The 25813-nt window shown below is 33.5% G+C and overlaps 2 protein-coding genes across 4 annotated transcripts; one reads left to right on the forward strand and one right to left on the reverse strand.

The window, feature by feature from the left end:
• The first annotated feature begins 1920 nt into the window (after window positions 1-1920).
• On the forward strand, window positions 1921-14231 carry LOC125214099 (calcium-transporting ATPase 10, plasma membrane-type-like). 3 transcript variants are annotated; one of them, XM_089067517.1, is made up of 35 exons: window positions 1921-2067; window positions 2147-2412; window positions 3722-3838; window positions 3915-3954; window positions 4318-4439; window positions 4540-4671; window positions 4778-4867; window positions 5402-5471; window positions 6177-6247; window positions 6335-6418; window positions 6581-6658; window positions 6741-6815; window positions 7637-7720; window positions 7804-7886; window positions 7976-8084; window positions 8166-8221; window positions 8473-8515; window positions 8598-8681; window positions 8824-8961; window positions 9461-9526; window positions 9610-9708; window positions 9834-9944; window positions 10129-10299; window positions 10692-10751; window positions 11305-11469; window positions 11572-11688; window positions 11999-12097; window positions 12525-12662; window positions 12749-12849; window positions 13015-13060; window positions 13146-13280; window positions 13392-13499; window positions 13586-13677; window positions 13766-13866; window positions 13950-14231. In XM_089067517.1, the coding sequence occupies exons 2-35, from the start codon at window positions 2260-2262 to the stop codon at window positions 13952-13954; spliced, it is 3243 nt and encodes a 1080-aa protein (XP_088923643.1). In that variant the 5' UTR covers window positions 1921-2067; window positions 2147-2259; the 3' UTR covers window positions 13955-14231. The 3 variants fall into 3 exon arrangements, with proteins under 3 accessions (XP_088923643.1, XP_088923645.1, XP_088923644.1); XM_089067518.1 differs by having other exon boundaries at window positions 1935-2067; window positions 2153-2412; XM_089067519.1 differs by lacking the exons at window positions 13586-13677; window positions 13766-13866; window positions 13950-14231 and having other exon boundaries at window positions 13146-13286; window positions 13319-13447.
• Window positions 14232-15302: 1071 nt separating this feature from the next.
• LOC125210567 (membrin-11-like) lies at window positions 15303-18871 on the reverse strand. The gene is made up of 4 exons (XM_048110107.2): window positions 18511-18871; window positions 16817-16937; window positions 16572-16718; window positions 15303-15747 (listed from the first exon to the last, which is right to left on the reverse strand). The coding sequence occupies exons 1-4, from the start codon at window positions 18783-18785 to the stop codon at window positions 15586-15588; spliced, it is 705 nt and encodes a 234-aa protein (XP_047966064.1). The 5' UTR covers window positions 18786-18871; the 3' UTR covers window positions 15303-15585.
• Between the last annotated feature and the right edge of the window lie 6942 nt (window positions 18872-25813).

The following is a 25813-nucleotide window of genomic DNA, read 5'->3' on the forward strand; positions in this document are numbered from 1 at the left end:
TGTAGAATTAAAAATATCAATAATAATTTTTAATGTATTACTCCCTCAGTCCGCGAATAAGAGTCCCGTTTTTCCATTTTAGTCCGTCCGCGAATAGGAGTCCCGTTTTTCCATTTTAATCCGTACGCGAATAGGAGTCCCGATTTACTTTTACTATAAATGGTAATAAGGTCACACCTTCCACTAATCCATTCCACTTACATTTCATTTAATATATAAACAAAACAAATAACATTAAACAAGCATGAAATATGATTAAAAAATACTCACGTAAATTATGTAGCATATCATTTCCCCATAGACTAGTTTGAAAGTCTGATAAATTATGTTGACTATAATCATCCTTGTTTAAAAGTTAGGGTTACTCAATTTTCAAACTTCACGTTTTTCCTGGTAAAAGGGGTTAAAATCAGTTTGCAAAGGAATATAGCATTAGTATACTCCTAATAAACCATCTACATTCAATTCAAATTCCTAATAATAAAAAAGAAGCAAACAACATTTAAGTGTTTATGGATTTTTTTCCAAATTACAACTGGACGCCTACTCATTTTCATATTAAATGTACATTTGTAATTCAAAATTATTTTCAAATTGAACAAAATTATTAGCAGCATTCATTTATTTGGAAATGATTTGAAAGAAGATTTGGTGAGGTGGAGTAGGTGAAAATCAGATGAACTTAGACATATAAGAGACTAAGACCATAAAACATTAAACAAATATTTTAGAACTACAATAATATAAAATTGAATTTCACTAGATTATATATTTACACACGAGTTTTTATTTAAAGTGAACTTAAAATTTATTCTATAGAAAGTGAGGTTTGCGTTTTTTAGATCTTGAAAAATGAAAAATATCATCATATGTATCTGAAAAATGAAACATATCACGTTCTTATTTATTTTGCCCCTGAACACAACAATGATGTATTATTTGAGATTGAGATTATAATAAGATGTGGTCTTCAATTGTAAAGAAATAGTATTATTCTATGATTATTTATTTAATTATAAGCATGGATTATTTTTATATCACATGAATTTTAAATAATATTTATTTATAAAATTAATACGATATGAGTTATATTTCATTAATTTAAAATTTATACATATATATAGAAAATTCTGAAAGAATATCATTTAAATTTACTTAGATTTAATTCGAAAGAATTTATTTCATATTTAAATGACCTAATACTCAAATAATTTCATAAATATAAATAATTTATCATCGAATAGATGAATTATATTTGTTCTAAATCCAAATTTTATAACACTCTTCAATCTTATTGGCTATTATTCATGAAACTTGTAGTGAATTTTCAAGGATTTATTTTGATTGATTTATTTATTTGGTCATTTAAACGTTGCAAAATATATTCCATGATTTAACGCCGACGCTTTTAGGATCAAAACAACATTTACACCATATCACTTGTAATTATCAATAAAAAGAATATTTCCTTTTCCACCAAGAAAGCAAATTAAAGTTATTCCAGATTTAATAGGAATAAATCCTTATCACATGAGCTTTAAATTTTCAATATTTTCCTACTCGAATATTTGATTCGCAATGAAAATCTACCTATCCACCGAATTTTCGTACGATCACAAGATCTAAAATACAAAAGCTCCCGCAACACATCTACATAAAAGTCTCGGAATGATAGTGTAACGAGCTATCACACCAGCATTTATTACTCTTTGATTTTTCATTATTTTAATTATGTAAATAATTTACAATAACTAGGTAAATAAAGAATAAAATAAAAGATGAAATATAAATAATCGAGTTTTTTATTATTATATATATTTAAATGTAATCATGAATATTTTATATATATAATAACTTTAATCAATCTTAAATAAGAAAGAATTTAAAAATATATTACTAGTATAAAAGAAAGAAATTCGACAGAGCGACGTGGGAGCGTGGGAAGTTGGCAATTTTGAGAAATTTCGAGGCAATTTCTTAATTCTCCTTTCCACACGCTATCCGTGTGACTTCACCACTCTCATTTTCCGGCTACGGTCGCTTTCGAATTTTCCGGCATCCACGGCGGTAGTTCCTCCGTTTCCTACTCACTTCGCGCACGAATCGCTACTATCCGCGTGACTAAACACTTACTTTTTGTGATCAGTTGCAGGAATTTGTCTCTTGCAGTTTGTTTTTGGCGACATTGGCTGAATCTCAGTTCTCCGGCAGAGGCGTCATCTCTCCTGCGACTAAGGAACGGAATCGAGAGAATTGAGCATGACTGAAGAAATCAGGTACAAGAAGGACGGGTTCGACCTCGAAGCGGGGAGTAGCCGGCGCGATTATCCCGAGGATGAAGACGACGGCGATGGACCGTTCGACATTTTTCGGACGAAGAGTGCTCCGGTGCACCGGCTGCGGAGATGGAGGGTGAGTCGGCTGCATTGGTTCATTTCTGATCTTATTTTATGTTTTTTTGTTAGTACTATTTCATTTGTTGGCGATCGCTCTGTTATTAAGTTTCTTTGCCATTTCCTTGCTTGTAATCATTGCTTCAGTTGATTTGTTTTGTATTCCGAAGTCCATGAGTCATAACGGAGGAGGCGGTTTTGTATCTTCACTAGTCATCCTAGTTTCTTTGATTGAGTGATTTGGTACGATGCGGGTGGTATATTTCATGCCTATCTATGAAGGTTTTTGAAATGTGTGTTGAGAACTGAATAGCAATGTAGTTAGTTCGTGTTTGCTCTCATGATATAAGAAGTTTTTAATAAGTGAACACAGCATTCTTGATTCTTCTTATACCTTTTATCGCGCTTGTTCACCTGCTAAAATTGAGATCGTGTTTACTGTGTAATGCTTTGGTTTGCAATGAGCATTGTGCGTATCTATAATACCATTGTAAACACCATTTTTCCTGAATCTGTGGAAGAATGGAGCAATATGTGATTTATTCAATAAGACAGATTCTCAAGTGTAGTCTTCTTTTCCTCCAATTTAAGTAATGCCTTTTGTACTGCATCAGTATTGTATATAGGTTGACATTAAACTCAAGCAGTTATTACTCATGTGGTAGTTAATTGTTTTCAATATTTCCGCTGCCTTAAGCGAGCAATGATAGTAATCTCACATGCATTTCCTTCTCTTATGGCCACTGTGGTCGACTCTGGATGATCTGGTGTAACAATCCATATTTTTGTACCTCTCTCTCTCTCTCTCTCTCTCTCTCTCCTGTTCTTATTTACCTGTGTTTGGTTTTAGAAATTTTTTCTTGCCTAATTATGGTCGTGGCCTAGTTAAGGTGATTTATTGCAATTTTACAAGTCCATATTTGACTAGATACAATTTATGTATGTAAACTATTTAATCAAAATTCCAGTATATAAAGCACCAAAGAAGAGGAGGTACATTATCACTTGGTATGTAACCTCCATTGTAGATAGTAGATACTGTTATTCACGTATGTCCCTCGTATGAAAAGAAGAAGAAGAAGAACACAACAACAACAACAGTGGTCAAATACCATTGGGATATCTTGTTGATTGTAGAAGACGTTATATTCGGAGAGAATGATCAGTAGACAACAGCATTATAACTTCTTTAGTTGCTCTCTATAATTTTCTTACTTATATGGATTTAGTTGAACCTTGATTTTCTTTTTTACCATTGGTTTGTCCAACACTAAAGTGTGTTCTTACCAGTCAATTTTAATATTTTTCTTAATCTGTGGTTGCTTCAGCAAGCCGCACTTGTCCTAAATGCTTCAAGGCGATTTCGTTATACATTGGACTTGAAGAAAGCAGAAGAGAGAAGGCAGTTAATTGCTAAGATTAGAACACATGCTCAAGTCATTAGGGTAAATTATTTTTCTTATTTGAAGTAGGTACCTAATGATCATTCATTTGATTGCTAAACTGTGATCACTTGACCAGGCTGCTGTCTTGTTCCAAGAGGCGGGCAGAGGACTACCTGGTAATTATATTTCTGCTCTGTTGTACAGAATAAATCTTTTATTGCTTAAACTTCTGTTGGAACTGTAGTATATCATTTTAGAGCTGGTACAAGTTCTTATTGTATTATCTTGTTGAAATTGCAATGTCATCTTTTACTTATTAACTTTGTTCTAGTTGTCGTGTTAATCTAGGAAACTATAAGTTTTTATGATCATACTACTGTCATCAATTTGTTGACATTGGCTTATCAGGGACATTTAAACTGTTTAAAGTTGATGGTCTGTTTTAATTTATTTATCTTGCTGACCATTATCACAGTGGATATCTTTTATTTGGCCATGTGTTGTTTTATGCTCATTTGTTGTTTTGTCTGACATTTTAGGTGCAGTAACTTCAACTTTACCATTGAGTCCTACTCAAAATTCTGATTTTGGCATCAGCTCAGAAGAGCTAGTTGCAATATCCAAGGAGCATGATCTTTCTGTTTTGCAGCAAAATGGGGGGGCAAGTTCATTGCAATCTTTCTACTCTCATATTTTTTAGTCAACATATTGTTTTTATTTGTATTCCCATGTCATCCTTATTCATTACTTTGTGTGGTCAGGTTAAAGGATTAGCTGAAAAGGTAAAATCCAATCAGGAGAATGGTATATCAGGGGATGAGACTGACATCATAAACAGGAAGAAAGCTTTTGGGTCGAATACATATCCTCGAAAGAAGGGAAGGAGTTTTTGGGTGAGTGACTACACTGACTAGTTCTGTTTTTGACAATCATCATACCTTTTCTGTTGAAGAAGTGTTAGAAAATTGTTTTATTTGTGATAATTATTTTTTCCTGTAGAGCTTTGTGTGGGATGCCTGTCGAGATACTACTCTTATAATTTTGATGGTTGCTGCAACTGCTTCCTTGGTATTGGGTATAAAGACCGAGGTAAGATTCAGTGCACTCTTATATGTCAGTTCCTGGGAATGATCATGAGATAACTAAAGATAGTGCACCCTGTCTTGGCTGCCCATTTCTTGATTGTGACTTTCTGTCCATGTGTTGAGCCGGTTTGCTGTCTTTCTCTATTTGTTAGAGCTATGTATATTAATTTTTCTTTCATGTTGATCGAGGTGTTCCTTGACATCATGTATATGTTGGTATTGGATTTTCTTGCAAGTAAATTAAGGAATAACATCTATTTTCACCAGATCTTATTAGTGATTGCTTTGTCAAAATTTGTTGTATTTCTTTATTGGGAAATTTGTAAATTCATAAATTTTCTCAAGTAAGATATATCTCAGTCATTTCTTTGGTTTGCTCTTTGAATCGATTAAGTTGTTTAAGCAACCGGGTTTGGAACTCAAAAAAATGTTTACAGCCGTGTTCTCATGCCTATGGTTCTTTATTGAAGAATTTTGTCACTCTGGTGAGGAAATAGGAATATAGAATAATGTATCAGTGCTTGGTTTATTTTTTTAGGGTATCAAAGAAGGCTGGTATGATGGAGGAAGCATTGCCTTGGCAGTTATTATAGTCATTGTTTTTACAGGTAATTGCCTTGGCAGTTATTATAGTCATTGTTTTTACAGGTAATATTAATATGTGATTTATTTGGTTTAACTGCTGGTTTTAGTTGCAGTTGCGACCTCTTTGCAGCCTACTTGATCTCTATAACATCACATAGTTTATACTTAGTTATGAGATGATCCTGGTTGGGTTCTGTAAAAATGTCTTAACTGGTGATATATCTTCAAAAATGGAATACCAATTATATGATTTCGAAGAGAAACCAGCCTTCAGTGAGAAACAAAAGATAATTTTTCATCCATGGGTTTTTCTGTGGGTCGTTGGAAAGTTTAGGCTAGTTGGAAGGGTGCTGAAATAAAAATTTTCATGCAAGTACGGATAATCAAGTAGCCCAAAATTCATACATAAGTTCAGCAAGAGTAGAAGTTAATGTTTAGGTATTTTCAGAAAAACCAAACCAGGTGTGGCAATCAGTTTATGCTTTGGGTTGAGACTAGGCAATACAATTTAAATGTTCTTATATGGACCTGAGCACAGCCTGTTTATTACTCAGGTCAAGTACTGGATCCAAACACGCATATTTTTTGCACAAATAACCTGACACAACATGTAAACGTTCATATGACTCTCGAGTGGCAGTAGCAGCAGCATATGTCTTCCATAAAAATTTTCTTGTGTTCATGTCAACTGGTAATAAGAAATGCATTTTTTTTTTTAAAAATTGCAGCTGTAAGTGATTACAAACAATCCCTTCAATTCCAGAACTTGAATGAAGAGAAGGAAAATATACAAATGGAGGTAGGATAATGTGAATAAAATATTCTGCATGTACTGCCCCTCGTATTTTATTTCTTTTTCTTATGTTCACTTTGAAATATTCTACAGGTGATAAGGGGTGGGCGGAGGACTAAGATTTCAATATTTGAAATAGTTGTTGGTGATGTCTTGCCTCTTAAAATTGGTGATCAGGTAATCGAGAGTACCTTACTCTCTGCTGTGGAAATTAATGTTTAGTATATTCTTCTTGTGTTGCAAGTGTTGAGGAAGACTTACTCTCTTAATATATTTTGGGTGGTGGTATGGGAGTTGATGTTTGCATTTAATTCAATCATCCCCTCCATATGCATATAGGTGCCAGCAGATGGGCTTGTAATATCCGGCCACTCCCTCTCAGTTGATGAATCCAGTATGACAGGAGAAAGTAAAATTGTATGCCTAAAGAAACCTGTTGCTCTATGTTGTGTATGTCAGTGTGATACTCTCGTTTAATCTTCAATATGGTCTGTCTTAGGTCCACAAAGATCCTGTACGATCACCCTTTCTTATGTCTGGATGCAAGATTGCTGATGGGTATGGGACAATGCTGGTAATTTCTCCTATCCTCTTAGCTCTTAAGCAATTTTTAGAATTTCCATGGCTATGATTTCTCAAGAACGTATAATTAATCTAGTTAGTGAATGTGCTATGTGGTTTTTCTAGGAATTTTGTATAAGGCACAGGAGGATAATATTTTTCATGTATATGAATAAACTGAAATGCTTTGTTGCTTAACTTGTAGTAGGTAACAGTGATGGCGTAGTTAGGGCTGTAAATGAGCCAAGCGGAGTTGAATACTAGTTGGCTTGAGCACAGCTCATTAAAGCATTCAGGTGTTTGAGCTCGGGTCGGCACCTAATTACCGAACTCAGCTTGATCTTAGCTCGTTAGATATTCGTATAAATGGTGTTTGAGTTCAAGATCGTGAAAGGCTTGAAAAATATCCCTACTGTGCTCTTGATCAGCATGTTACCTGAGCTTGATTGAAGGTTTGACTAAAGGTTCGTGAGCTGGCTCGATTAATTAGCTTGCAAACACGTTCTTGAACAAACGGATTCAAACATGTTTACAAGCCCAATGAACTGAGCATAATCAGCCTTGAGCTCGGCTCGATAAAGTTATCCCAAGCGAGCTTTGATTGACCCAAGCCCTCCAATAGCTCACGAGTAGCTCTGTTCATTTACAACCCTAGGTGTAGTTGGTGATTTACATCAGGTTTAGACTGTACTTTAGTCTATGACTAGTTGACATGCAAGTGTTTATTACATGAAACATGTTTGCTTGTGATGAAAGTGACACTTGTTCTTCTATCATATCCATCCTGAGGATATACTATGAACTGCCAATTGAATTTTGATTGGGCTGTCACAGGTAACTAGTGTGGGAATAAATACTGAATGGGGATTACTTATGGCAAGCATATCAGAAGATAATGGCGAGGAAACACCTTTACAGGTTACTTCTTAATGGAGCCTCGGTAACATTTTTCTGATTCTTAAGTGCCTGATTCTGACATTTTAACGTGATGTCGAGTTTAGGTACGATTAAATGGGGTTGCTACTTTTATTGGCATGGTTGGTCTGGGAGTAGCACTTGTTGTTCTTATTGTCCTTGTGGCCAGGTAATTTGCTTATTAATACAGTATCTGATTTTTTTATTTTTAGTTTGGGAAGTTAAATCATTATTATATATTACTTTGTTATTGAGCAGATTTTTTACTGGGCATACGAAAGATCCTGATGGCACAGTCCAATTTACAGCTGGGAAGACAAAAGTTGGTGATGCAATAGATGGATTTGTAAAGATATTCACTGTTGCAGTATGTATTCATTTCAATAATGTTTGATAAAAATTTATTGTCTGCTCATTTGTATTGCTGATTAATCGAGTTAAACTCCAGGTGACTATTGTAGTTGTTGCAGTACCAGAAGGTCTTCCATTAGCTGTCACTCTCACGTAAGCTTATTTGTTACGCTTCATTAGCACCTGCGCTTGTCATTATGAAAATTATTGCATTGATCTCTGCCCATTATGTGCTTGTTTGTTTGAACGTAAACTTTGCTGAATGTGACATATCCTTTCTATCTCTTCTATTTCTGGACGTAAACTTCTTTTGAATTTATTGATACTATTTACACTGCAATTGGTGTAAGACCACATATTTGTTTTCTTTGAATAGCCTTCTTTAATATGAAAGTGCATTTCAGGCTTGCGTATTCAATGAGGAAAATGATGGCTGATAAAGCATTGGTATGCATTTGTGCTAGAAGCGTTCACTTCTCTAAGATATTTTGCAATATCTTCTGTTAGTTTATTAAAATTTAAACTGCAGGTGAGGAGGCTTTCAGCCTGTGAAACAATGGGCTCTGCAACTACTATTTGCAGTGATAAAACTGGAACCCTCACTCTGAATGAGGTGCTTATCATTTTTCTTTTTTTGTGCTTCTAGTTTTCTTTTGGTTCTGCATTTGTTGGTTGCTTTGGCATTCAGATAATGTAGAAATTTTGGGTATTTGATTTCAATTTGCAACCAATAATCCTTTATCATCCTTTTACAGATGACTGTGGGGGAGGTATCTGCATGTGGAAAGAAAATTGATCCACCTGACAATAAATCACTTCTCCCTTCTAGAGTTCTCTCTCTACTGATTGAGGGCATTGCACAAAACACAACTGGAAGCGTATTTGTGCCTGAAGTATGTTTTAGGGGGTGTTCTTCTGATTGCTTCTATTTATTTACGTTGAAACTCATCATAGAATTGCATGTTTGATTCTGATGACACAAAAGAAATCTGTTTTTTCACTTTCTGACCATTTATTTCGTAGGTTTTCTACGTATCAATTTTTGGTTCAGAATTCATGAATTCCAGTGTTATTAAAGTGTAAACTGTTGTTATCAAAATATGTGTTTGTCATGCATATAAAGCCTCAACATATGAAATTACTGCGTTTCATGGTATATTTCATTTTTATTACTTTTTAATTGAATTTTGGGTGGACAATCTAAGATCAGTCTTCTGATTGATGAACTATTCTAGAAAACTTGAAGCTGGAGTACAAAGTAAATAAGCATTTGATAAAGTTGCTTACATCTTTATAGGCTCTTATAAGTATATGTTGTGATAGTTCTACTTTTTTATCCTTTATCTTCTCATTGATATATTAGGGGAATCTGATTTAGCTGGTTTTTGTTAGGGTGGTGGAGCTCCGGAACTTTCAGGATCACCAACTGAAAAGGCAATTCTGCAGTGGGGAGTAAATGTAGTGCAACTAAAACTTTTTTTTTGGCTTTATAGCAGTGTTTTGTTCTGTATGCCAATTTAATATCTCTTGTTTTACTGCAGCTTGGAATGGATTTTCTTTCTGTTCGTTCAGAGTCAGTTATTATTCATGCCTTTCCATTTAACTCAGAGAAGAAGCGAGGTGGTGTCGCACTTAAAGTGGTAATTCAAAATTTTTCTTTGGTGATGTATTTTAGGTTGTATTACCCTCTTGCCTTCTTGCAAAGAATTCTGGATGGACTTTCTTCAGGTTTCTTTTTTGTGAATTAATATCGGTGCCTTGGCAGTCTGATTCTGAAGTTCATGTGCACTGGAAAGGGGCTGCAGAAATAGTACTTGCGTGCTGCACAAGTTACATAGATACGGATGACCATGTGGTGCCGCTTGACGAAGATAAGGTGTGTATGGGAAATAATTTTTCTAGCTTCTCTTTCTGGTACTGCTAAATTATTAATTTTATGCTGTTTATGATGAATTTGTGATTTTTTTAAGAGTAGAATTCAATACTAGGCATATTTTTAAATATTAGGATAGTTCTAAGTTTGGTTTTGCCTGTGAAATGACATTTTTGTTTAACTGTAGTTATCATCTTATAAGAAAGCGATTGAAGATATGGCTGTAGAGAGCTTGCGTTGTGTGGCCATTGCCTACAGGCCATATGATGTAAAGAGTGTTCCATCCGCTGCCGCAGAACTTGAAAATTGGCAATTACCTGAGTCGGACCTTATTTTGCTGGCCATTGTCGGTATCAAGGTGCTTGTTTCTACTTCTTTCTTAATTGCTGCATGTTAATTTTTCACAAGTTTCTCTGTAAGTTATATTTGTATTTTTTTTTATGAAATTAATCTGTCTTCCACTTTTTTTTGTATTTTTGGAAATTATATGACAATTTGCATCGCTAATGAAAAGCTTTCTATCAGTCATAAACATTGTCTCAATTTTTTGCAATTAGCAGTCTAGAAAAAATGTGCTATCTTTCTATATTTAAATCATATGCTTCTTTACAACAATTTATTCTGGTTGACATCAATGTTGAGTGTCCTGACAATTATTAGGATCACATATGCCAGATTTCTCAGTTTCATGTATTGTGGATCCCAAATGAGTGATGATTGGTAATGAGCGTAAAAATACTTTTGATATAGGATCCTTGCCGACCAGGTGTAAAAGATGCTGTCCAGTTGTGCACTAATGCAGGTGTTAAGGTATGTGCATTTATTACCTCACTTCCTCTGTGGCCCACTAGGAGATATGGGTTTTCTGGTCTATGCTATGTTAATCTAAATTGGTAATGTTTGTGAAAGATGTAGGAAAATTCTAGTAAAAAAATTATGTGAAGTACTAAATGATATTCCTGAATCCACAAATAAAATTCCTTCACTTCCAACCTAAGCAATTATTTCACAAGTATTAATTTAAGATACTGTGATTTTACAATTATGTGAAAGAATCAAATCTTGATTCTCAACACTTTGTATTGTTCAAAATTTCAAATAGTATATCATTCTTAAAAAATTATACCCACCCAATCATCCTCCCAAGTCTGAAAATCTCAATTTGTTTCTGTTAACACCTCTGATGATGTTCTTGACTGATTAATGAAAAACATTATGAAATTTGAATATGTATTTTAGACTTTGAAAAGTAGGTTCCAAGGCAATGGGTGTATATACTCTTTTTTTCTTTATTCGGGATCAGACATTTTTGTTTTTCTTAATCATGAAGTAATTTTTGTTTCTTGGTCTATTGATTTTCTAGGTGCGCATGGTCACTGGTGACAATCTTCAAACAGCTAAAGCAATTGCCTTAGAGTGTGGTATATTAAGCTCTGGTACAGATGCAACTGAACCTAACATTATTGAAGGAAAGACATTCCGCACCCTTACGGAATCACAGAGATTAGATATTGCTGATAAGATTTCGGTATGGAATGATGATAGACAGACTCTTGATCTCTTAGTTAGTGTGTAACTCAGCTAGTTGTTGATGGGTGATAATGATTTTGCGATACCATTTTGCACATAGGTGATGGGAAGGTCGTCACCAAATGACAAACTCCTGCTTGTTCAAGCATTAAGAATGAGGGGACATGTAGTTGCTGTTACTGGAGATGGTACGAACGATGCTCCTGCACTACATGAGGTCTGGTACTTCACTTGTTTAGTATATGTGGCTTTATCATGTATTGCGCCTGCATGTTTTAATCCATATTCTCCGAGATACCAAAATCTCTTATGATTCAATAAGTAGGTTTTTCTATCTCTAGAATTGTATCAATTGTGAATTAGTTGGCGGCGCAATAAGTAATAAAGATTGTGGAATAGAGTAATGTTATCTGAACTGAACTTGCTTTTTTCCACTTTCCTAAAAGTAAACAGTTGGGGATGTGGTGTTACAGTCATTGAGCTTCTACAGCTAATATGATTAAATTTGCAATTTGATAATGGTGTAGGCTGATATTGGTCTTGCAATGGGTATCCAAGGCACAGAAGTTGCAAAAGAGAGTTCAGATATCATTATACTTGATGACAATTTTTCTTCTGTTGTGAAGGTTAGTCATCTAATTTTTGTTATTTAATAGTTTCCCCTTGCTGGTCTCATGAACTGGTAACTCTGTGGAGACGTGTATGAATTTTTGTACTTCTATTGGAGAGCTCACCTTCTAATTAATGTGGTTATGGTCTTTGCCCATGTGATTTTCAGTTTTCCATGAAATTTTGGCTGTAATTCTGAATCTCAGATGTTTTTTAGTGGTGCCAGTGTCTTATGTTTTGAAGTTTTGATTGTCTTCAAATTTAGTTGAAATCGTTTATGATTCATTTCAAATCAGCATTTTCTAGAATTTTTCTTAACATAATATGAATATAAATCATGAAAAATCGAATGAGCCTGTAGAAAGTTTCCTCTGACAGTCTAAATAGCCACGGTTCATGAAACTTTGTACTTATACTGCAGAGCTTACTCTTTTCTCACTGTAGGTTGTCCGATGGGGAAGATCTGTTTACGCCAACATTCAGAAATTCATACAGTTTCAACTTACGGTTAATGTTGCTGCTTTGATTATCAATGTTGTTGCTGCAGTTTCTGCTGGCAATGTTCCACTGAATGCTGTGCAGGTGTGTATTCTCTCTTTCCTGTGTGGGATATGCTCCAGTTGCTATAATTCTTGTATAAACATTGGTTCCTTTTTTCGGGTATTCAGCTTCTCTGGGTGAACCTTATCATGGACACATTAGGAGCACTTGCGCTAGCCACTGAGCCTCCTACTGATCATCTCATGCGTAGAGCACCTGTTGGTAGAAGGTCAGATTTCTGCAAGTCATTCACAGATTTGATGCTCTCGTTTTCCATAATTGTTACTATGCTTCTCCTTATGTTAAATGATTTGGCTCATTATTTCTTTGATATCAATTTCTGCTCCTATTACTGGTTGATTATATTTTGACAATGAAATTGTTGGTATTCTAGGGAACCCCTTATAACGAATATCATGTGGAGGAATTTGTTAATACAGGTATGTCTTGTATTATGATAACCTTGTGAAATTGCTTTTAACAGCTGAGACTGAATAGTCTCATTTTAATTCCCACTAATTGTAGGCTTTATATCAAGTCACTGTGCTCTTAATCCTCAATTTCCGGGGAAGGGATATCCTGAATCTGCAGAACGATGACAAAGATCACGCTTTCCGAGTGAATAATACACTTATATTCAATGCATTTGTCTTCTGTCAGGTAAGAGTTACATTAATGATTATATATCTCTTGATCATGCTGCATGAGTGATGTGAGGATGCATAGCTTTTTTGGTGTTTGCCTGTGATCTCTTTACATATTTCTCAATAGGTATTCAATGAATTTAACGCTCGAAAGCCAGATGAGGTGAATGTGTTTAAAGGTGTCACCAAAAACCGTTTGTTCATGGGAATAATCGGCCTTGAAGTAGTGCTTCAGGTACTCATTTGAACTACACCATGACTAAAGTGTATTGTCTAGTTTATTCATTTACAACTCCTTATATTTCCTCATTTCGTTTCTAGGTTATCATAATCTTTTTCCTGGGGAAGTTTGCCACCACTGTTCGGCTGAGCTGGAAACTGTGGCTTGTGTCAATTGCTCTCGGTATTATCAGGTTCGTAGTTATCAGATTCTCTCTTTTCTGTCAGTCGATAGTGTAGAATCGGTCATATTTATATGGTTTGTTTGCGGGAAATCACCAGCTGGCCTCTTGCTGCTATCGGAAAACTAATTCCCGTCCCTGAGAAGCCCATTGCTGAATTCTTTACGAAGAAAATCCATAGACAGAGAAACGCTGATGACGGTAATTTTACTTACAGAACCTGCTTTCGTCCCAGGTATTGATGATTGTTGTTGGTTAATCTTCGTCGTTTGTTGTTTTTACAGGTTAAGATTTGGTTTTGGGGTTATGGCAGTATAGGCTAACATTTGCATAGAAAAGAGAAACACTAACAAAAATATAGAGGAAGTTGGTTTTCATGTTATGGTGGCTTCGGTTTCCACACACTAACTGGAATTATTCTTTTAATGCCTCGACACTTTATAAAGTCTTATTTCCGGATATTATTGTAAATTAGCTATTTGATTCCTAGATCACATTGTGTTTTTGGCAAACGATTTGTATATTGGGTTTTATTATCTAGAAAAACATATGTTTATTATCTTTTAGATCACTTGTTGATTTGGAAAATGAAATTTTGTTGAGCATTACTAAGTAGGTTTATGGATTTGAAAGAGTGGTGTTTTCTAACGTCCAAATTTGGTTCCAAATATTTATGCAAAAAAACTTTTGATTGTAAATGTTAAAGTGTGTTGGCTGCTCATCATAGATAATGTGTTTTAGGAGTTTTTGTCAAAAAATGATAGTCAACAATGTTTTCATCTTACTATGAGTTAAACGTGGGTCAAAATATATTGTTTTAGACCAGAAGCCAACTCAATTAATATGTAGGACCAAATGATTTTTTTCATACAAATGTACAAGATTAATTTTGGACTTAGGTTAATCATCAATAACAAAATTGTTAAATATGATCACAACATTGTTCAAGACTAAAAGCTAACATACTTAATATATAAGATAAAAAAAAAATTCTTGTAAATGTACGAGATCGATTTGAGACTAGTCTTTAATTAACTAATTAGAAAAGAGAAATACTTAGAATAGAAAAATATTACTCCATATGGTATGCCTAAAAATAAGACCTACGCCTTGTTAGTAATTTTTACATGAATAATAGTATTAATTTATTGAGGAACCATGATCACTCAGAGAGTACTACTTTTTATTGATAAGTGACTAGGTAAAAAGAGAAATGAAAACTAATAAATAGGACAGTACTAGAGGTGAAATATGTTAGTGGATAAAATAAAGTAGAAGATAAAATAAAGCAAGGGACATTGAGAGATTAAAGTACAAGAGAAAAATCGTACTCCTTTTTGTCAAGAATAGAAATGTTTCTACTATGTTGGAATATTCCAAAGAATGCACTCTATTAACGCGGAATAGAGAGAACACATCACACAACAATGTCGCAAGAATAGACGCATCCGTATGAAGTTATCAGACAACAATGTTGCAAGAATAGACACATCCGTATGAAGTTAATTTATAGTATCTAAATTAATACTATGAACAAGTTCCAAAATAATCAGACTGCTATTTCATATCTTGGTTTCTTGAAAAAAAAAGTTTTGCTGAATCTGAACTTAATAGCAAAAGTGCTTTGACTATATTAATTTCCCAGAAAACAGAACAAATTTCATGAGATTTCTCCACGGAAATGTCAAACTATCTTCTTATACATGCGAATGAGAGAGTTAAAAAGACTTAACAGTAGGAGGTGATAGAATTCTTACACTATTACAAATCTTAATCCTCGTCTGTATTAAACCGTTGTGCCTTATAATGCTTTCAGTTATATTTTTCAATTCATAGTAAGAAGAGCATCCAAAAAATATGTACGAGAAGGCTGTATACATGCCGGTACTAACTTGTTGAGCCAGTATGAGAGTATTTCAGTCATCTCGTCCACCTCCAGAACATGACAACGATGATGATAGTTACAGTCATGCCAGCATACTTGATCCATTTGTCAAAACGGCTCCGCCTCTCAATGAGCCTCAGAAGGGAGTTTGATAGCCCCAAAGTGTTGAGAACATCCAGTGCTTTCCTTTGAGCTCTCTGCATCGATGGAAAAGCCATAAAATGTTAGCTTGGATTCAGTAGAAGAAGATAAATAAATAACTGTTCTAATGACTTCGCCTTGTGCGACTTGGCTTGAGAGGTTGTGAGGAAACTGTTATAATGTCGAGAGCCATATCTAAACGATTATACTACTCCTTACTAAATAATGCGAAAGAAAGATCAAAATCATCCTATTTTTTGCAATCAAAGTTATAATGTTTTCAGCCATATTCAAATCTAATATACAATATTGATTAAGTTTTTTTGGTGGGATTAAGCTTGTTCAGGATCCCAAACCAATCTTGAGCTTTTTTGCTCAAGCTCAGGCTAATAGTAAACAAGCAATCATTAGTTTTTAGTGCTCAACTCGACTCAATTCAGTTACACCCTTACAAATGATACTCAGTTCCAAGTCATTATACAAGAATGCAGTATTCCGATAAGGTTAAAGTCCGATCTGTCACTAATGAGCTGCTATAAATGCAACAGCTTTATCACATAAAGTCGAATTTTCAGCAACTAACTACTATTGAGGTAGATCACAATAGGATTATGTAACTTCTACACCAATCCTTTTAACTTTTTTCATTCTATCTCCTGTAGGTTGCATAAGGATTAAAATTCATGTAAGAATATGTACGGGTAGTCGGCATCTTCACATAATGTACCATTAGTACTTCTTTAGATTTTCCAAAATTGGGTATCTTTATGCAAGTTCTTTAGCCATACAGAGTGTTTTATCTACTAAATCATAGAACCACAAAACTTACAAGACAGATTCGTACTTTTGCATCAAGTGTGGGTGGAGGGGAGGGGGTTACCTTTAAGTGGTCCCTTTGTTCGCTATACTTGGAAAGTATAGCAACACCTGTTGCAAAGCTGTCCTCTAGTAATCTAGAAGATCTACGGACTGACTCTGCTGCTTGCGACTCCTCATCAAAGATTCTCAGAACATGTGCATCTCCACTCTGAAACAAATGGAGCATTCAAACATATAACTTTTCATAATTCAAACAAACATTAAAAAAAAAAAAAGATAAGTAATCAACTGAGACAGAGGCAATACAGGTCTTCTAAATAATTCAGCTCTCTCTTGGGCTTCTTGTACTCGTTTCTGATGCCTCGATGTGTACTTATCCAGACTAGCTCTGAATGACTCAGCCTCCTCGCTGACTTGTTCTACCTTTCTGCATTACAAATCAAGGTAAACTAATTTCTTCATACCAAGAACAAGGTCTCACAAAAAATATAAATCATACATCTGGTAGCCATAATAAAAACCAAGTTCATAAAATACTCCCACTCCCACTCCCTCTGTCCACAAGGAGTGTGGTCTTATTGGCATTTTCGCCCGTCCACCAATACACTAGTGTTTACAGTATAGGACATAACCCTTTATATCTTTTCCATCATTCACATGCAATATTTACAAAAGACTCACCACTTACTTTCACTCTTAGTCTTTAGAGGAACACAAAAACTCTAAACCAATACTTATCCAACACTTAATACCCCTAGTAGGACCTATCTCCACATAAATTACATCTCCCAATATCTTTCTTATAACGAGTCGTCTCCTCCGCACCACACTCTTAGCGTAATTCCTGATTACAGGAAACCGAAAAACAAAGACGATGGTCATTGAATCGGACAGATTTAAGTGCTACTATCAGCTTCTTCTCTATATTCTTGCTCCCATTTGAGAGGTACGCACCATCATTAGCAAGAAAAGTTCCAATACGAAATTATTACAGACTGGTTCTATAACCGATTCATAACTACAAAAGTTTCTCCAGCCCTATACAATTCACAATGTGCTGGGTTAGATCCTTTCCTAGTTTCATTTTGCCTGTACAAAGTGCTTGGATGATCTTATTAGGCAGAACCAGCATCATTTGGCCAATATTATATTCATCAATGAATATTGTCACTAAGGTAGGGTTTATAATTGTTAAAGCGTCTTCTATTCTTTCCTTTTTCTATGTTTCTGACCAACATGTGCAGTAATTAATGACACACAACTCAAATGATCACCTAACCAAATTGTGCTACATATTCTTTCTATCAATTCATTCAGCTATCATCTTCTTTACATATTACATTTACCTAATGTTCTGGCTTAAAACCCCCTTCCCACTTATGTTTAATAAACTTTTTGTCATAAAATAAGAACTGCATGGTCTGAAATGAGAAAACACAGGCAGATGCCTCAGCAGTCAGCACAGAGAATGGGATAGAAATGCCCGCTTCTTTAGCATTGCATTTGCCAAAGATTAACATCTTCTAAGTGGCTACTTTGTTAAAGTAATTCAATTAGATTTACAGCATAACCACACATAAATTTAACCGCATGAGCAACATTCCTATAATGAACACTCAGAGATACGCGCGTTTTGGTTACCACAAATGATTAACACAAACTCGGATCAGATCAATAGTATATCTCAATCTCTAAATTTCATAAAATTATAAGGAGGATGAAAAAAATCAATTCAACCAGCACTATTGCAGATCAACGACTTCTAATCTCCTTAAGCACTCTGATCATCAGCGGGATTACAAAACCATTTCAAACAACACAATTAAGATAATTAATCACATTCAGGGCTGAATTCACGTACGCGAGTGCATATTTCAATGACAAAACCATTCAAACAACATATTACGAGAATTAAGCAAATCCAGGCCTGAATTGGCGTACACGAATACATATTTGCAGATTCAATAAGATGAATTAGATTTGCAGAGATAGGGAAAGACCTTTTCCAGAGATCTCGCTGAGGCTTGGAGGGTATGGAGCGCCAGAGGCGATCCATTTCAGCGCAGAGCGACTGGATCTGGTGAATATCTCTTCGAATCAAAGTAGATTGATCATCGGAAGACCCCGCGACGACGGCGCTCGACGATGAAAGCGAAGAGGAGGATGTTGAGGTAAACTCGAGACGCTCGAGCCTCTCCAAAGCATCTCTGATCGTCAATGAGAGCCGCTTGGAGCTAGAGTAGAGCTCCGAGAGATTTCCGCCGCCGCCTTCCATTGCCGTCGCCGCCTTCTCGGATCCGTTTCTGCCTTCTTCGAATCGGAATTCAATTCCTTCAAGTAAGCGTGTATTTTGCCTCTAAAAATAGTTGGAAATGAATTTAGATATTGATTTTTATATATTTTGTTTTTTTTTACTAACGCCGATTGCCGAAATATTTATAAAATGGAATTAATTGAAATTAGACTCAATATTCAATATATTTTGCTGACGTCACATGAAAAAATATGCTTGTAAATTGTTATTTTAGTGTAAAATTTTGCAAATAGTTAACAGCGACGTCCACGGCATGCTCAATTTTCTCCTCAAATTCAACTACACAGGACTATTCTAAAAATGGGTAAAGATATGATTTAATTAACTACTATGTTTTAAAGTTACGAGATAGAGCAGAATTTGACCAAATTTTATTATTGTTGTTTTTTACTATTTTCCCTAAACTTTTATACTATGCTATTCTCTTCGTCCGCCATTAGAAGTTTCATTTTTTAGTAGCATTAAGAAAAATGGATGGAAAAAAGTTAGTGGAATAAAGGTCTCATTTGTATATAATAGTTTTAAATGAAATGTAAGTGATGAGTTAGTGGAAGGTGGAATCCTATTACTATTTATGGTAAGTGAATCGAGACTCCTAATTGCGGACGGATTAAAATGGAAAAATGAGACTATTATTTGTAGACAGAGTGAGTAACTGTTAAGTTTGATTTAGGATAGATGGTTGTTGTGTTTGAGAATTGGAAGGATTGTAAGTTGTAATTAATGCAAAACGTTTTTAAAAAAGTGTGATTCTTCACGCAAAACTAGTACTACTAAGAATTGTGGGGTGGTTAAATTATCATATCAATGATAAAAAGATCACTCAAATGGGATGATCATGGTTTGAATCGATTTATCTATCACAGGATTAATCATGTAAAATAAATATTTGATTAAGTTTGATACTTTGATTATTTATTAATCTCTCCGTTTTTTTCCTCTAATTGTTGATGTCTTTACGTCATTTTGTTATTGTCGTGTGTTGTTTTGCTACGAATATTTGATATATGTATTTGATTTGAGCATTTAAAATTAAAAAAAAAAAAAAAACAAACTCAAATAATTACTATAACTTAAATTTTAAGAGATGTGTGAATTTTATGGGCCTGGCTTCTGTAATTCTTGTTTCTCTTGTTTTGAACATACCACAAATGCATAACTAATTAATACAAGGATCTAATTTCATAGATCTTTGATGAATAAATACAAAAGGTATGTAACTTGCCTCATGTTGAATGTAAATAATAGGAGTACAAATTATGGACAACATATCTACCAAAAATATAACCAAAAACAAAAGAAACCCTATTAAAATTCTGTGCTATACAATCAAGAATTCAATGAAAAAAACACTTAATTAAATTTAATCACTATCGCTGCTACTACTTCCTTCTTCCTCCTCCTCTCCTCCGCCCTCGCCTCCTCCGAGTACTAAAGCAAGAGCCATTTCAAGAAACACGCCAAAGACGCCGGCCGCGGCGCAAAGTTTCTTCTTCCTTTTCTTCTTTTTCTTCTTTTTCTTTTTCTTCTCCATTTCCGCAATCATGTTCTTGTCCTTCATATCCTCACCTCCATGGAACTCACCCTTGTGCTTCTCTTCTTTTTCATGTGACATTTTTCTAACTTTCTCTCTTTTAATTACTAATATTCACCCAAAATGGATACATGCATTTTTTATAGGGAATGGTAGTGAAAATGTCCTAAATATAGGTGAAATGCTACGTATTATTAGGATTTCTTTTCATGTTATGAATATTGGCCCTTCATTTGTAGGTAAATAATGTGCGTGTTTAGAGTCTCTCTTTTTATTTTTGATGCATTGATTCTTTTCTCACGTACGATTCTGAAAAAGGTGATGTTTCTATTGAAATTAGTATAAATGTTAAAACTATAGTGGGTATGTGAAAAATGATTTGATTAAAACTTAAAAAGATACAATAGCTAGGTACTAGGTACCAATTTTGGACACAATAATACTATATACTATTATTTATTATTTATTTTTACATTTATTTATAATCATATGTATAGATAGAATTCTTTTAAAGTTCCCAGACTATTGACACACAATGTAGCAAGTATTAGTATTAATTAAATATTTGTGTATGACAGAAAAAAGATGAAAAATTAGATATGTCAAATGTCAACAGGTCTAGTTTTTGCTGTACATGCATTAATTTGATTATTTGAGTGCAACTTTTTACTTGATATACTTATTTTTAATTATTTTTGTTATTTACTATGTAGCTTTCGGTTTTTTATTGTAACTTTTGTATTTAATTATTATAATACCTCATATTTGCGTATTTAAAATTTTACAAATTTGAATGGACTTGGATGGATAATCGTGGGTATTACCATTTACTAAATTAATTAATTTGAATCGAGGATCATGAGTAACAGAGGTAGAGTAAACAAAATTTTAATGGATTCCAATTTGGAAAATGCGTGATGAATAGATATCCGACCCTTTGTCGTCCCTACACTCAATGTCTCAATCTGTAATAAAATGACGTGCTAAGCTTCATATAATTAGTCCCATTTTTGAGTATAGATAGTTGAAGTTGATATGTGCCTAACAATAATTAATAGTATATTTAATAACACTATTGACTATTGAGTTAGTGGTAAGATGATGGGTTGGTAAGCTTCTAATGACAACAACTCAACAAGTATATATACTTGGTTTTGTGGCTGTTGATATTGCACCAATAAAAATAAAAGTAAAAGTGGAAAAAAAGTAGTTGGCTTGAAATCAAAATACCAATATTATGGTATAGCTTAGTTAAAAAAGATACATTAGAGACTAAGAGAGCAACATGGGACTTGAAGGATTTTTACATCCACCATTTACGACTAGTCAAGAAATGATATGTTTCGTCTTTACTTAATTTATGTCACTTTTGATCTCCTTAATTCGTATTGTGTTGAGTTGTAATTCTCTTGTAAATAGAAGTGACTTACCGATTAAGTTGTGTTTCATTGTCTAAATAACTTAGAATTTAGTTATAGCTATATACTCCAATAAAACCAAATTAGGTTACCATACTTACCTCATTATTAGCTAGATGATAGTAACTTAGCTAGATACATGGTCTACGAACTTTAACGATCAATATTGACACATCCTATTAGCTAGATATATGGTCTAATTGGAAGTTCAAGAATTTGTTTGAATCCATATTAAATATTGGAGCATACAAATATTAGTGGTGGACGACTTTCTCCACTCCCAAACCATCATCGCAATTAATGTTCAGTTAAATTACACTCATTTTCAACACATGGGATCCCCTGTCCAATTAGATCGATTAAAACCTAAGAATAGTATGTAATGTAAATAAGAAAAATCTAATTTACATATTTTGAGGCTTCGACCTATATATAAAATTTATGTTGTATGTATATTCCATATATAGCACATTGTCAACTGGCAGTCCGATTGTTACATCACGTTGTCACACGACAATATTTTAGAGTAATATTTAAAAGCACATTCTCTTACGCAAAATGAAGAAAAATTTGAATAAAGTTGTTCACCAAGTCCCACGTAAAGCAACACTTCAACATTTCATTAAGAAAATTGTTGGGATGTCAATTTCTTATTGTTGCAAATTTACATGTTATATTTTGAATTTAATAGATTTTTTTAACAAAATTAGAAAATGAAACAAACTACTCCCTCCGTTTCGCCATAGTTAAGTCATTTTACCATTTCGGAATGTTTCTTCATAGTTGAGTCATTTCCATATTTGGTAAAAAAAAAATTCTTTCTTACTTTACTCTCTCTTACATTATTCTCTCTACTTTATTCACTTTATATTTTATTCTCTCTACTTTTTCCTCTCTCTTACTTTTTATTTATTTATTTAACACATTCAATATTCATTTTTAAAACTCCGTGTTAAAAAATTCTGTCTCAACTATGGGGAAAGTACGGAGTAATAGTTATTAGAGCAAAAATAATGTGTGGAAATTCGTGTGACAAAATAGGAATACTACCAATAAAATTTCCTGCTTAAGGAAGTGGTCCCCGTTATAGGGGCAACATCGGTAGTTGAAGTAATAATGGGGTTAAATATAGTAGTGGTCCACGTAGACAATGGCAAATAATCACCAACTTTCACCAGATAACTTTCTCTTGTCGAAATTACCCCTACAAGCCACAACAAATTTACTGCTATACCCAAAGTGGATCTGTCCGGCGCGTGTCCGCGACGCTCCCCACTCCTCTTGACTAGGATTCCGTCCAAGTGCAAAGGGATAATTATGGTAAACGATTTTAATTACTTTTTCCATCTATTACTTCATAGACATTTTTATTTATCACTAATACCACTTCAAATAAAATGATTTCTTCGCTTACAAATAATAATACACCAATCACATTGTTTCTCTATATAACATTATAAATATATTCCATCCTTTCGTAAATGTATGATGTTTATCGAGTATTTACATTGAACAATATATTTAGGATTTTAGGTTGCATTTTATGCTTTATTTTCTAATTTCAAAAGAGAACACACAAAGAAACATAACACCCAAATATTGGAAGACAAGATTGAAAATAAAAGCAAAATGATAAAACATTGTAAGACTAATTAAATAGATGCAAACATCACATATGTATAAACAAAAATGCAGCTGTATGTAAATGGAGGAAATGAAATAAATTAAAGCAATAGATTTAATTTAAGATTAAATAAATTTTGGTTAAAAGAGCATGCATACATGATACACCCATCTTATAAATCTAGACAATTTTAGGTGATCTTATATAGCAATCTGTTGTTTAGTGTATATTCTTCAAAGTATAAAAATGACAACATGTCTATGATATTAGTTAAATTTTTGTATTGATTCATGAAGTCGTGATCTGCCCAATACCTTTGTTTCAAATTTGTAAAATACAGATTCCTGAATACGATTTAAATCAATGAAGTGTCCCACTAACATACCAAAACACCAATTTAATCTTCATTAAAAAAAATCTGGAAAGATACTTGTAGTAGTGATATTTAAGCAATTTTCCAACACATTACCATGGATCCTCAAGTTGTGCCATGTGAGGGTCACGTGCACTAGATCCTAATAAAGTCTCTAGTGAACTTTTTTTTTTTACCCCATTAAGCAACAAGAGCACCTCTTTTAGTGTTCGTGCAACTTTATTAACTATAGGATAATCCCTCCGCGCCCCATTAGGACTCTCAGTTACTTTTGCGCACTCATTTTATAAAGATGATAAATAATAGTTAAAGTGGGGGAATGATAAAGTAAAAGAAAGAAAAATGTTGAGAATAGTTAAAATGTCACGTATAATTTTTTTCAAAGATCAAAATATTTGTATAAGTGTAATAGTCAAAATTGTACAATACTTATATATGTGGGTAAAGTAGGCATCTAATGTGTAATCTGCAATATCACTATTTTTATCCCTTTTTTAAGATGACGTTTCTTTAATTATAAACAATAGTTAGTGTAATATGCAAATAGAAATAAATATACGCAAATGAATTTCATGATTGATTTTTATGGTACGAGTAGTGTGTTTGATTTATAAGTCGGTGGATTGATCAAAACTCGAAAGTTCTCGTTAATAAAAGAGGAACCCTCAATTTTACCCCTAAAATACTTGAAACCAACCTACCTTGACTAAAATGCATGGTAAAATGGGTTGACTAATTAACAAACTAATAAAGAAACTAGTAATTGAGAGTTGGGTTATGAATGTCATTCAAAATTTATGGAGATTTTGACTATAATAACAGAATATAGCAGTACTACAAGAATTAGAGGGATACATGGCGTACATATATTTCATTGGTGTACATACATTTCATTTAAATTATACCAGTAATGTGTATAGCTATATACATTGGTGAGATTTGCATGATAGTGATTGGCATAGCGGCGATCACGTTCTCTCTACTCTGATCATGTGGCTTCATTTAAACGAGGGTCCACCGTAACTACAGTGCCACCGACTACCGACAAGATCTGTGTTCTTATTTTATTTTATTTTATTTTATTGCAATTTGTGTGTTGCTTTTTCTATTTCTTTTTTTAGTATTAGACGGTATGATTTGATTATTATTTTTCGCAGATTACTGAGATAAAAAAAAAAAACAAAACCGAACACATTGAATATCCAGCCAATTTTCCTAATTTTATGAAAAGAGACATAACAGAACAAAATAACTACCTTAAAATAAACAACCCACAAATTAGAACAAGAACTTAATTTGTATGATTAAACATCAATTAATTACAGTTAGTATTGAAGAACTGTGATTAAAACCTATTAACATTTTTTATTTGATTTTTATTTAGGAAATATTAATTATTTAAAATCAAAATGAATCAACTTATTTGATTTTATTTAAAACAATTTAAAAATAAAAGAAGTAATCTCATCCATCCAAATAGATGTACTCCTACATAAGTGAAAAGACCATCCAAATATACAATTGATATCACTTCATATGTAGGACTTCCAAAACGCTTCTACCCTTCTGGCATTTGATTCAAATAGCATGTCATTTATCACCTCACTTTTTTTTTTACCAAATACCTCATGTTTCAATGCATTTGATTCAAATAGCATGTCATTTGTCACCTCATTTTTTTTTTGCCAATTATGTTTCAATGGTGTATGGTATTATTACTATATAGTAAGTCATAGTTATACAAAATATTACACCTTGCATTTTGAAATTTCAAAATAATGTAATATTTAATTTATATTTTCTACAATTCTTTTACATTTTGAGGTTTTGTCTATAACTATTATACGCGATGTGTATTGTGGGTAAAGAAGACTGGTGGTAGTGTATCTCTGTGTGGCACTGAAAAATTAATTTGATTTCCAATCAAATTTAATTATAAACAAATACTATGGCGTAGATTGTGTACCGAGAAATTAATTTGATTTCCAATAATTAATTTATGTGTTTCATTTAATTATAAAAAATATGCAATAGAATTTT

Source organism: Salvia hispanica, chromosome 3, assembly GCF_029641045.1.
Source record: "Salvia hispanica isolate PSC_SH4W2 chromosome 3, Shi_PSC_v1, whole genome shotgun sequence".
NCBI lineage: Eukaryota > Viridiplantae > Streptophyta > Magnoliopsida > Lamiales > Lamiaceae > Salvia > Salvia hispanica.